Here is a 14,489-nt window from a genome sequence, read left to right on the forward strand (position 1 = left end):
ACGTTTTCATTCAAGGTAAATACAGTACACAGGGATCCGAGTAGCAGCAATACTAAAAATAAATATTATAAATTTGATATAAAGTATAAAGGCGCTTTTGTGAGTGATATTTCAAATAATATAGACAATTTGATATTTGATTTAAATTCTGAAATTAGCGGGGAGGGGGATGTAGATAGATTGACTTCGATTTTTACTAAATATATATGTGATAAAGGAAATAAGTATTTTCAAAAAAATTCTCAAACGCCAGTCTTTTATTTCCAAGACGGAAAAGTTAAACAGGATTGGTTTGATGCTGAATGTAAACGCAAATATGACGTGAATAAAAACGCTGTATGCCAATTTAACCTTACATTTTCGGATACTGATCGAATTTCGCTGTATGTGGCAAAAAAAGATTATAAGTATCAGTGTCGGAGGTCAAAAAATTCATTCAACTTTACACGTAGTCGTCTCAAAAAAATTCTCAAACGCCAGTCTTTTATTTCCAAGACGGAAAAGTTAAACAGGATTGGTTTGATGCTGAATGTAAACGCAAATATGACGTGTATAAAAACGCTGTATGCCAATTTAACCTTACATTTTCGGATACTAATCGAATTTCGCTGTATGTGGCAAAAAAAGATTATAATTATCAGTGTCGGAGGTCAAAAAATTCATTCAACTTTACACGTAGTCGTAAAATGAACGATTTAAGAAGGAAGTCTCCGAGGGAGTTTTGGGAAATATTTAAAAACGGGAAAAAAGCAAATAATGGTGATACTATTTCTAATGAGGAATTTCAAACTTTCTTCAGTAATCTTATGTCAGGTGGTGATTTCAGAGGCGAGGAAGAATATAATGATTTTATTGGGGAATTTGATTCTGGTTTAGACCATAACTCTACGTTCGAGTCATTAGATGTGCCTATTTCAGATGATGAAATTTTGAAAGCTATCAAGAAGTTAGGTTCGAATAAGGCACCCTCTATTGACAACGTTTTATATGAGTATTTTAAGGTATCAGTACCACACATTATTAGACCATTGAATTCCCTTTTTAATCATATATTGAACACGAAATCGTTCCCTCGATCATGGGCAACTGGTGTTGTTATTCCAATCTACAAAAAGGGAAACCAATCAGACCCTAACAATTACAGGGGGATAACTCTTACTAGCTGTTTTTCAAAATTATTTACTATCGTACTAAATGAAAGGCTGCAATTGTGGGCTGAAGAAAATAGTATTTTCACAGATGCTCAGTTTGGTTTTAAAAATAAGTATAGTACGGTTGATCCTGTCTTTATTTTGCACTCGTTGATTCAAAAACAGTTTGAAAGAAAAAAGAAGCTGTTTTGCTGTTTTATTGATTATAAAAAAGCTTATGATTGCATTGATAGAAGTAGACTTTGGTATAAGTTTATAAAATTGGGAATCGACGGTAAAATTTTGTCCATTGTTCGATCTATGTATAGCGAGGTGAAACTTTGTGTAAAACACCTGGGAACATTGTCAGATTTTTTCAACAGTAACCTTGGCTTATTTCAAGGGGAGATAACCTCTCCGATATTTTTCTCACTTTTCTTGAACGATATTGAAATGCATTTGCAAGAAAATATAAATGACGGCATTACTGTCGACCATATATCAATATATCTACTGTTATTTGCAGACGATGCTGTTATTGTTTCAGAGACAAAGGATGGTTTGCAGAACTCTTTAAATAGTTTATATTCATATTGTCGCAAATGGAACCTCACGGTTAACATTGATAAAACTAAGGTTATGGTGTTTAGGAAAGGTGGTAGGTTGGGCAATAATGATAAATGGTTGTATAATAATCAGGAAGTTGAAATTGTTGGTTCTTTTAATTATCTAGGTGTTGTTTTTACCAGTGGCGGTTCTTTTATTCAAACTGCAAAAACACTTGCAGGAAAGGGGTTGCGATCACTGCACGCACTTATGGGGCTGGTTCGTAATATTAAAGTTCCAATTAATATCATGTTTAATCTCTTCGACTCTTATGTGTTATCTGTTTTAAACTACGGCTCTGAAGTGTGGGGTTATATGAATGCGGAAGTCTCAGAGAGAGTACATAAGAAATTTTGTAAATGGGTGTTAAATGTTAAACAATCCACTAACACTTTGGCCTTGTATGGAGAGTTGGGTAGGTTCCCATTGTACATAGAACGTCATATTAGAATGGTGAAATACTTTTTAAAGCTCCACTCAGTAAAGCAAGAAAACTGTATTTTAAATGCTATATTACTTGATCAAATTTATAATGTAGATAACAACGTGTCAACCAAGAGCTGGGTGTCAAGAGTTCGTGACATCCTTCAATCATCTGGTCTTAATGAAGTATGGCTTTATCCTGGTTCTGTGAAAATTGAATGTTTTGTGCCTGTGCTTCGGAGTAGACTTCGAGATATTTATATTAGTAATTGGAGATCTGGGTTAGATTTATCCTTTGCTCTAGATGTATACCGTGAAATTAAAACTAGTTTTGAACAATCAGCGTATCTCAGTCTGGTAGAAAATACAAAATATAGAAATGTTTTGGCTAAATTACGACTTTCTTCGCATAAATTAAATATAGAGATAGGTCGACATAATAAAATTCCTAGACATGAAAGAAAATGTACATTGTGTATTTTAAATGATATTGAGGACGAATTCCATTTTGTTCTTAAATGCCCTGTGTATGCAGACCTTAGACGCCAGTATATTCCTGAGTACTTTTATACTCATATTAGTTTGATGAAATATATTTTATTGATGCAAAGTAGTAATAAAATACTCATTAGAAAATTAGCAATGTATTGTGATAAGGCGTTCAAACTTCGTGATTCGTTGATATAAAGTATGTGTCATGGATGTTTTCTATCTTATTTTTGATAGGGTAAAAACTCATATTGGGTTGGTGAATTGTCCTTATGTTTTGTTATTTCGGTACATGTTTGCATCATTTTCCTGGTCCTTACGATGTAATCAAATATACTTTCAGTACCCATTATACGCAGTCATATGCGGCTATATACATAACCAATGCATGATTACTGTTTGATCAATCTTAAATAATGTCCGACAGTATGTAATATTCAATTAAAAATTATATCATATTATATTAATTCATTCTCACATGTATATCCCAGAAACAATCAAATCAAATGTATTTAGCGTATAATATGCTATGTGTTAAAATTGTTGCATGCCATATATATATATATATATATATATATATGTATTTTTTGTTTGTATATGCTATTATGACGATAAGTTTGTTATGCTCAAGTCTAATAAATATTCTGTTCTGTTCTGTTCTGTTAATTATTAATTGATCATTAAAGACATCAAAGAAAAATTGTCTTTAAATCATGCGTTCTTTGCAAGGCAAACTGTAAGTGTTGTGGGTGTGAAAAAGACATTCAAAAACGTGTGAATGAATAATTGTCTTTAATTTGTTAATGTTATTTACAGTTGATTAAAGAAGATTTGAGTAATATAAACAACGTAAGTATATATATTAAATTGTTTCTAAAAGTGGGTACCATTTGTTTTAAACGTGTTGCTGTGCTACTGTTAATTTTTCGTGTATTGGACCTTATAAACGCGTTGTTGTGCTACTTTTATTTTATTGTGTAATGAAATGGATTTTTATTAACAATTATAATGTCTGATTCTGATTTGTGTATTGAGTGTGATAAGGTTGTGAAGCCACTGCAACATGCCATCACCTGCGATGTATGTGACCGTTGGCAGCATAGAGTCTGCGATACAGGTAGGTGCAAGTAATATGTTTTATAGACACAAAAACGTATAGAAATGTATAACACTTTCCCATAACTCATGTAATTTAGATTAAAATGCACGTACCGCCAAAGGTATATCAAAGCTGTTGTCATTGACACACACACACACACACATTGACTTTTTATTTTGTCACGGTAACATATCGTTACAACAGACATGTAATAACATATACAGGCAACTGGGTAAACAACATGACGGAAAATAACAATTGAGGTAATTTTACCACCGGGTACAGTGACAAATCGCTAACAGGCATGATTAAGGAAATCAATGTAATACAAAGTTGTACAGCTTAAAATTTGGCATGTATACTAACAGATCTGTTGTAAAAACAAGTCCCTTAAACTCGGGATATTTTATGAATGGAAATTCGCCTCGTTTCGTTGGCTAACGGTACAAAAAGCACGTGCAGAAAATGGTCTGACTTGTGATTCCCTAGTATAAAATTTTTGCTATGTTTCTTTGTTATGTTTATTGTATCATAAACAGTAGTGTTTAAACATAATTCTGTATATCCATAGGACAGACGCGATGTACATATTTTTGTTCCTTTTGTGTTGTATGTACCACGCAGCATGAACCTTGCGGTATATAACACCGATATCATTACCTTTTCATATTATACCTGAATAATGTTTGTTTTATGGATATGAATTGCAAACAGGTGACAACTTGATAGTTCTACATATATTCTACAACAAATATGCATTTTAAAAAGAGTAAAACAATATATCCGTAATAAGAGTGAAATAATATTCTGTTCGACAACTTGATAGTTCTACATATATTCTACAACAAATATGCATTTTAAAAAGAGTAAAACAATATATCTGTAATATTAGAGTGAAATAATATTCTGTTTGAGGTGCGAAGAGATAATCGGTATTATTCTGTAAGTGTGAGAATTAGCGGCTGGGAAAGTCGGAACAATCCTTGTAGACGTATTTATAAGCTTGTAAACACAAAGTGTCACAATTCCAACGCCTGATACCTCTGTGGAATGTGACAATTCGCCATAAGACCGTATGTCTAAAAACACCTTTTAAGCCAGTATGGTTTTGCATACGTATTCAATATAAGATGAATAATAGTTTTTTTCATCCTTACCTGATTAGAATATAAATTACTGAATTTCATAAAAATTAAAATGTATAACTTTCTTTCCATGTGTTTGTTTATTTATTATTAAATTGTAGTTAATAAGAAGATGTACTGTATAATAGTTCTTATAAAATATCTGTTCTCTTCTGTTCAATCATTATCCATCAATATCCATCTTAAAAGGCATCTCCAGAGAAGATTACTTCAAAGCCAGGAAAGAATTAACCACAGTACAGTTCGTCTGCAAGCCCTGTAGTGTTACGAGGGACGGTTTGGTACCTATTGATGTAAGTATAAAATTAAAAAAACCGTCACTATTTATATATATTAATAGTATGAATTTATAAGGAATATATATTTTATATGTGTTCGTATGCCTTTGTTATTTATTTTCAGTACCAGTACGCGATGTTCTCAGTGTGACGTCAGATGCAACCTACATCGTAGGCCCCAGCCTCAACGACAGTCGCGAGCAGCTATTCGATGTAACCAGAGATGGACCTGTTGACACAACTGTAATCCATGAAAGGTAAATTTAAGTTAAGACACATGAACACTTCTCTATCATTGTATCAGAATGAATGGCTGTTAAACATTTTTTATGCAACACTAATCTTGTACTTACATTCCATCTCAATTACTTACAATGTAGGTCGATCGGAGAGCCGATGCTGTCGTGCAACGTCGTTGACGAGGCCGAAGTAGAGTACGAGGTCGTCGAAGAGGGTTCCAACCGGAAGCGACAGAAGCTGGTGTCATCGGATGGGTTTTCGTACTGTGTCAAGGTATGTTCATAGGATATTGCAGGCGAATATAGCATTTGTATTATTGAAAAGCTCAGAAATAAGTGCGTGCAGACATTCCCTTTTCATATTTCAGAGAGAGACCGATTCCAGTAGGCAGTGGAGATGCAGCATCAGACGAAAAGACATGTCTTGCTATGCGTCGGTTAATCAGCGGGGTGAGGTTTTATCAGCGGGGTGAGGTTTTTTCAAGGGGCGCTAAGGAGCACTGTCACCCGGCTGACCCACTCATAAAGAAGCGGGTCTTACTAACCAGAGATGTAAGTGAAAGTATAAAAAGCAATATTCTATTTCAAATAACGCATAAATATATATGTAAGGCGATTTCTATTTTGAAACTGAAATGTTTTCAGGTGAGACAGAAAGCACTGCGAGACGTTCACGCTCCCGCTGGGAGCATCGTCGAAGGAAACATGGTAGGCGTTTTCAAGGACGGTGAATTCAACATACCGCGTCCCTCCAACTTGCTGAGACGGGTCAACCGATCGCGCCAGAAAGTCCGCCCGAAAGATCCCACGTCTCTGGACTTTGAGGTATATAACAAGTCAATATATTTCGATATTTATATAAAAATAATTGTGATATCGTTACAGGTCGACACTGACTACCCGCAGGATGTATATAAGGTATATAACAGGTCAATATATTTTGATGAATACATGAACAGAATGTAAACATAATAACACATTCAACTTTACACGTAGTCGTAAAATGAACGATTTAAGAAGGAAGTCTCCGAGGGAGTTTTGGGAAATATTTAAAAACGGGAAAAAAGCAAATAATGGTGATACTATTTCTAATGAGGAATTTCAAACTTTCTTCAGTAATCTTATGTCAGGTGGTGATTTCAGAGGCGAGGAAGAATATAATGATTTTATTGGGGAATTTGATTCTGGTTTAGACCATAACTCTACGTTCGAGTCATTAGATGTGCCTATTTCAGATGATGAAATTTTGAAAGCTATCAAGAAGTTAGGTTCGAATAAGGCACCCTCTATTGACAACGTTTTATATGAGTATTTTAAGGTATCAGTACCACACATTATTAGACCATTGAATTCCCTTTTTAATCATATATTGAACACGAAATCGTTCCCTCGATCATGGGCAACTGGTGTTGTTATTCCAATCTACAAAAAGGGAAACCAATCAGACCCTAACAATTACAGGGGGATAACTCTTACTAGCTGTTTTTCAAAATTATTTACTATCGTACTAAATGAAAGGCTGAAATTGTGGGCTGAAGAAAATAGTATTTTCACAGATGCTCAGTTTGGTTTTAAAAATAAGTATAGTACGGTTGATCCTGTCTTTATTTTGCACTCGTTGATTCAAAAACAGTTTGAAAGAAAAAAGAAGCTGTTTTGCTGTTTTATTGATTATAAAAAAGCTTATGATTGCATTGATAGAAGTAGACTTTGGTATAAGTTTATAAAATTGGGAATCGACGGTAAAATTTTGTCCATTGTTCGATCTATGTATAGCGAGGTGAAACTTTGTTTAAAACACCTGGGAACATTGTCAGATTTTTTCAACAGTAACCTTGGCTTATTTCAAGGGGAGATAACCTCTCCGATATTTTTCTCACTTTTCTTGAACGATATTGAAATGCATTTGCAAGAAAATATAAATGACGGCATTACTGTCGACCATATATCAATATATCTACTGTTATTTGCAGACGATGCTGTTATTGTTTCAGAGACAAAGGATGGTTTGCAGAACTCTTTAAATAGTTTATATTCATATTGTCGCAAATGGAACCTCACGGTTAACATTGATAAAACTAAGGTTATGGTGTTTAGGAAAGGTGGTAGGTTGGGCAATAATGATAAATGGTTGTATAATAATCAGGAAGTTGAAATTGTTGGTTCTTTTAATTATCTAGGTGTTGTTTTTACCAGTGGCGGTTCTTTTATTCAAACTGCAAAAACACTTGCAGGAAAGGGGTTGCGATCACTGCACGCACTTATGGGGCTGGTTCGTAATATTAAAGTTCCAATTAATATCATGTTTAATCTCTTCGACTCTTATGTGTTATCTGTTTTAAACTACGGCTCTGAAGTGTGGGGTTATATGAATGCGGAAGTCTCAGAGAGAGTACATAAGAAATTTTGTAAATGGGTGTTAAATGTTAAACAATCCACTAACACTTTGGCCTTGTATGGAGAGTTGGGTAGGTTCCCATTGTACATAGAACGTCATATTAGAATGGTGAAATACTTTTTAAAGCTCCACTCAGTAAAGCAAGAAAACTGTATTTTAAATGCTATATTACTTGATCAAATTTATAATGTAGATAACAACGTGTCAACCAAGAGCTGGGTGTCAAGAGTTCGTGACATCCTTCAATCATCTGGTCTTAATGAAGTATGGCTTTATCCTGGTTCTGTGAAAATTGAATGTTTTGTGCCTGTGCTTCGGAGTAGACTTCGAGATATTTATATTAGTAATTGGAGATCTGGGTTAGATTTATCCTTTGCTCTAGATGTATACCGTGAAATTAAAACTAGTTTTGAACAATCAGCGTATCTCAGTCTGGTAGAAAATACAAAATATAGAAATGTTTTGGCTAAATTACGACTTTCTTCGCATAAATTAAATATAGAGATAGGTCGACATAATAAAATTCCTAGACATGAAAGAAAATGTACATTGTGTATTTTAAATGATATTGAGGACGAATTCCATTTTGTTCTTAAATGCCCTGTGTATGCAGACCTTAGACGCCAGTATATTCCTGAGTACTTTTATACTCATATTAGTTTGATGAAATATATTTTATTGATGCAAAGTAGTAATAAAATACTCATTAGAAAATTAGCAATGTATTGTGATAAGGCGTTCAAACTTCGTGATTCGTTGATATAAAGTATGTGTCATGGATGTTTTCTATCTTATTTTTGATAGGGTAAAAACTCATATTGGGTTGGTGAATTGTCCTTATGTTTTGTTATTTCGGTACATGTTTGCATCATTTTCCTGGTCCTTACGATGTAATCAAATATACTTTCAGTACCCATTATACGCAGTCATATGCGGCTATATACATAACCAATGCATGATTACTGTTTGATCAATCTTAAATAATGTCCGACAGTATGTAATATTCAATTAAAAATTATATCATATTATATTAATTCATTCTCACATGTATATCCCAGAAACAATCAAATCAAATGTATTTAGCGTATAATATGCTATGTGTTAAAATTGTTGCATGCCATATATATATATATATATATATATATGTATTTTTTGTTTGTATATGCTATTATGACGATAAGTTTGTTATGCTCAAGTCTAATAAATATTCTGTTCTGTTCTGTTCTGTTAATTATTAATTGATCATTAAAGACATCAAAGAAAAATTGTCTTTAAATCATGCGTTCTTTGCAAGGCAAACTGTAAGTGTTGTGGGTGTGAAAAAGACATTCAAAAACGTGTGAATGAATAATTGTCTTTAATTTGTTAATGTTATTTACAGTTGATTAAAGAAGATTTGAGTAATATAAACAACGTAAGTATATATATTAAATTGTTTCTAAAAGTGGGTACCATTTGTTTTAAACGTGTTGCTGTGCTACTGTTAATTTTTCGTGTATTGGACCTTATAAACGCGTTGTTGTGCTACTTTTATTTTATTGTGTAATGAAATGGATTTTTATTAACAATTATAATGTCTGATTCTGATTTGTGTATTGAGTGTGATAAGGTTGTGAAGCCACTGCAACATGCCATCACCTGCGATGTATGTGACCGTTGGCAGCATAGAGTCTGCGATACAGGTAGGTGCAAGTAATATGTTTTATAGACACAAAAACGTATAGAAATGTATAACACTTTCCCATAACTCATGTAATTTAGATTAAAATGCACGTACCGCCAAAGGTATATCAAAGCTGTTGTCATTGACACACACACACACACACATTGACTTTTTATTTTGTCACGGTAACATATCGTTACAACAGACATGTAATAACATATACAGGCAACTGGGTAAACAACATGACGGAAAATAACAATTGAGGTAATTTTACCACCGGGTACAGTGACAAATCGCTAACAGGCATGATTAAGGAAATCAATGTAATACAAAGTTGTACAGCTTAAAATTTGGCATGTATACTAACAGATCTGTTGTAAAAACAAGTCCCTTAAACTCGGGATATTTTATGAATGGAAATTCGCCTCGTTTCGTTGGCTAACGGTACAAAAAGCACGTGCAGAAAATGGTCTGACTTGTGATTCCCTAGTATAAAATTTTTGCTATGTTTCTTTGTTATGTTTATTGTATCATAAACAGTAGTGTTTAAACATAATTCTGTATATCCATAGGACAGACGCGATGTACATATTTTTGTTCCTTTTGTGTTGTATGTACCACGCAGCATGAACCTTGCGGTATATAACACCGATATCATTACCTTTTCATATTATACCTGAATAATGTTTGTTTTATGGATATGAATTGCAAACAGGTGACAACTTGATAGTTCTACATATATTCTACAACAAATATGCATTTTAAAAAGAGTAAAACAATATATCCGTAATAAGAGTGAAATAATATTCTGTTCGACAACTTGATAGTTCTACATATATTCTACAACAAATATGCATTTTAAAAAGAGTAAAACAATATATCTGTAATATTAGAGTGAAATAATATTCTGTTTGAGGTGCGAAGAGATAATCGGTATTATTCTGTAAGTGTGAGAATTAGCGGCTGGGAAAGTCGGAACAATCCTTGTAGACGTATTTATAAGCTTGTAAACACAAAGTGTCACAATTCCAACGCCTGATACCTCTGTGGAATGTGACAATTCGCCATAAGACCGTATGTCTAAAAACACCTTTTAAGCCAGTATGGTTTTGCATACGTATTCAATATAAGATGAATAATAGTTTTTTTCATCCTTACCTGATTAGAATATAAATTACTGAATTTCATAAAAATTAAAATGTATAACTTTCTTTCCATGTGTTTGTTTATTTATTATTAAATTGTAGTTAATAAGAAGATGTACTGTATAATAGTTCTTATAAAATATCTGTTCTCTTCTGTTCAATCATTATCCATCAATATCCATCTTAAAAGGCATCTCCAGAGAAGATTACTTCAAAGCCAGGAAAGAATTAACCACAGTACAGTTCGTCTGCAAGCCCTGTAATGTTACGAGGGACGGTTTGGTACCTATTGATGTAAGTATAAAATTAAAAAAACCGTCACTATTTATATATATTAATAGTATGAATTTATAAGGAATATATATTTTATATGTGTTCGTATGCCTTTGTTATTTATTTTCAGTACCAGTACGCGATGTTCTCAGTGTGACGTCAGATGCAACCTACATCGTAGGCCCCAGCCTCAACGACAGTCGCGAGCAGCTATTCGATGTAACCAGAGATGGACCTGTTGACACAACTGTAATCCATGAAAGGTAAATTTAAGTTAAGACACATGAACACTTCTCTATCATTGTATCAGAATGAATGGCTGTTAAACATTTTTTATGCAACACTAATCTTGTACTTACATTCCATCTCAATTACTTACAATGTAGGTCGATCGGAGAGCCGATGCTGTCGTGCAACGTCGTTGACGAGGCCGAAGTAGAGTACGAGGTCGTCGAAGAGGGTTCCAACCGGAAGCGACAGAAGCTGGTGTCATCGGATGGGTTTTCGTACTGTGTCAAGGTATGTTCATAGGATATTGCAGGCGAATATAGCATTTGTATTATTGAAAAGCTCAGAAATAAGTGCGTGCAGACATTCCCTTTTCATATTTCAGAGAGAGACCGATTCCAGTAGGCAGTGGAGATGCAGCATCAGACGAAAAGACATGTCTTGCTATGCGTCGGTTAATCAGCGGGGTGAGGTTTTATCAGCGGGGTGAGGTTTTTTCAAGGGGCGCTAAGGAGCACTGTCACCCGGCTGACCCACTCATAAAGAAGCGGGTCTTACTAACCAGAGATGTAAGTGAAAGTATAAAAAGCAATATTCTATTTCAAATAACGCATAAATATATATGTAAGGCGATTTCTATTTTGAAACTGAAATGTTTTCAGGTGAGACAGAAAGCACTGCGAGACGTTCACGCTCCCGCTGGGAGCATCGTCGAAGGAAACATGGTAGGCGTTTTCAAGGACGGTGAATTCAACATACCGCGTCCCTCCAACTTGCTGAGACGGGTCAACCGATCGCGCCAGAAAGTCCGCCCGAAAGATCCCACGTCTCTGGACTTTGAGGTATATAACAAGTCAATATATTTCGATATTTATATAAAAATAATTGTGATATCGTTACAGGTCGACACTGACTACCCGCAGGATGTATATAAGGTATATAACAGGTCAATATATTTTGATGAATACATGAACAGAATGTAAACATAATTGTAATATCGTTACAGGTCGACACTGACTACCTGCAGGAGTCTTTTTTCATCGGTGATGTGAGGGTCGGCGACGAACGTCATCTGATGTTCTCCACCCCTAGTCAACTACAGTTTCTGGGACAGGCGCGACGATGGTACCTTGACGGCACCTTCAGGGTCGTCAACAGACCATTCACACAACTTTGGTCCGTGCACGCCTTCCTGCAGCAAGGCGAGTCGGTGAAGCAAGTTCCACTGCTATACGTGCTAATGTCGAAGCGCAGGAAGCAGGATTATGTAGCTGTAAGTAAATCAGATAATAAATGCAATACCATTTTAAAATATCTATCTACGTAAATATAATTATTATTAATAACAAAATATAATGAAATATACGTTTTGACCAAAATGGGGAGGTTTTATACCATGGAACGTTTTTGACCTTCGTACATTTCAATAATACAATTTAATAATGATGTTTGATAACTGCAGGTGTTGCAGAAACTGATCGAGATAATGGAAGAGGCACCGAAAGTCGAAGGTTTTGTGATGGATTTTGAAGCAGGTAAGGATATAGCAAAATGAAAAAATAACAATTCATCATGGTAAAATTGAATATCACAATATATATATATATATATATATATATATCATACAATATGTTTCCTTTCAGGTCTATGGCAGGCCCTCCGCTCCGTTTTCCCGGGTACCCAGCTGAAGGGATGCGCATTTCATTGGTGCCAGGCTGTTCTGCGCCACGTCCAGCACCTGGGGCTAAAGGCAACTTTAAAGCGGAGAGAGGGAGCCCACCAGCTCATCAGGAAGCTGTTGGCGCTTCCATTTCTTCCAGGACAACACATAGAGCGCGCCTTCATCAAGCTTAAAGACCGGGCAGAGGGGAGTTCGAACCAGATGAAGGAACTCTTCACGTACGTTGAAGATCAGTGGATGGAGAGCTCCCTCTGGAGCACCACTGAGTGATCTGTGTACCTACAGACGATACGAACCAACAATGACACCGAAGGTAAATACAAAATTGTTGTAAATATTTATTTATTATATTCCCCGTATCATTTCCGGTAATAGCATTCACTAAAAATAGAAAATCAGTAGTATATAAATGAGGGGAGTAATCTTCCAACGGAGGAATCGGCTCGATGGGATGAGGGGAGTTATCTTCCAACGGAGGAATTGGCTCCGACGGAATGAGGGGAGCGGTCTTCCATGTTTGCTATCGTATAAACATAATACATGGTGTATGGGAAGTTACTGGTAGAGTGGAATATATCTAGGTGTATACAAGAGTGACGTGTTTGACTTCATTGTTGTTTAGTTCCAATGTATTTACTGTGGGTATAAATACAATATATAGTCTACGGGAAACAACTCGTACATACGAGCATAAGTGTATCTATATTTGTGGTCTTAAAATTAGCCCTTGTTTTTGATATTAAGCTTTATATACATGCTGCTGCAATTTTAATAATCTCAATCAAGTTTTAATGATATCTATTATCAAGAAAACTGAGTATTATCTGAATTTTCCCCATGTTTCAAGTAATGACTTGTATTATGAAATAAATTAAGGAGATAATGATATTGATATAGAAACTTAAATTAAGGGTGTTGTGACGAAATGGATAGGCATTCTATCCTGACAAAATCTATTTCAATTTTGTAGTAACGAAATGCTTAGTTTTACCAGTAAATATCTATGCATTCTTGTGTTTTTGTTTATGTGCTTATACATTTATATGTTTTTGAAAAGATTGTATTATTAATACAGCTCAAAACTAAACCTTGTTTTGGTTAAGTGTGTGTTAAGACATGACACACTTTTAAAAGTCTATTTGACCTACAATGAAAACGAATTCATTATGTGAAATTTCTCACGTTTTCAGTAATGGCTTTTTATTATGAAATTAATTTATGAAATAGTGACACTGACATTCAAATAATTGAGGGTGGTGTGGGAAAGACGCCCTACCCTTACAAATAAGAAATATATGTAAATTACGAGATTTTGTCCTTAGAAAGGCCCTTGGGAGGGGGCTAGACTCGCATTGTATACTGTGATGGTCCTTTACGATATAAGTAAACGAATTGACAATAATGCGAGTGTGTATAAGTTAACGTGAATGAAAATTGTTGTAGAACGATATTGTTTTTTATAGTATAAGGGAAACAACTGCTACACTACACGACGTGGAAATACGGAGAAGCGTTATTCTTCTTAATCACCGTTGCTGGGTTGCGTTAATACTTTAAATTAGTACTTGGTGTTGCTAATTCCTGATCGTTTGTTTATATTTAAAGGCTAGGTTTATAAAGACACTTTTTTTGTAGCTAAATGCTCATTCGATGTAAGACCAGTACTCGCTTCACAAACCGAAACGACATAAA

General features: G+C 34.7%; 2 protein-coding genes across 2 annotated transcripts; both read left to right on the forward strand.

Moving 5' to 3' along the window:
- The first annotated feature begins 3,656 nt into the window (after positions 1 to 3,656).
- On the forward strand, positions 3,657 to 6,375 carry LOC128245832 (uncharacterized). The gene is made up of 6 exons (XM_052964057.1): positions 3,657 to 3,765; positions 5,295 to 5,427; positions 5,551 to 5,683; positions 5,778 to 5,864; positions 6,055 to 6,234; positions 6,295 to 6,375. Exons 1-6 carry the CDS (start codon positions 3,657 to 3,659, stop codon positions 6,373 to 6,375), a joined length of 723 nt encoding a protein of 240 aa, XP_052820017.1.
- A 3,005-nt stretch (positions 6,376 to 9,380) lies between these two features.
- Positions 9,381 to 13,067, forward strand: LOC128245833 (uncharacterized). Its single transcript, XM_052964058.1, has 7 exons — positions 9,381 to 9,489; positions 11,019 to 11,151; positions 11,275 to 11,407; positions 11,779 to 11,958; positions 12,123 to 12,389; positions 12,579 to 12,651; positions 12,760 to 13,067. Exons 1-7 carry the CDS (start codon positions 9,381 to 9,383, stop codon positions 13,065 to 13,067), a joined length of 1,203 nt encoding a protein of 400 aa, XP_052820018.1.
- The last annotated feature ends 1,422 nt before the right edge of the window (positions 13,068 to 14,489 follow it).

Source organism: Mya arenaria, chromosome 9, assembly GCF_026914265.1.
Source record: "Mya arenaria isolate MELC-2E11 chromosome 9, ASM2691426v1".
Taxonomy (NCBI): Eukaryota; Metazoa; Mollusca; class Bivalvia; order Myida; family Myidae; genus Mya; species Mya arenaria.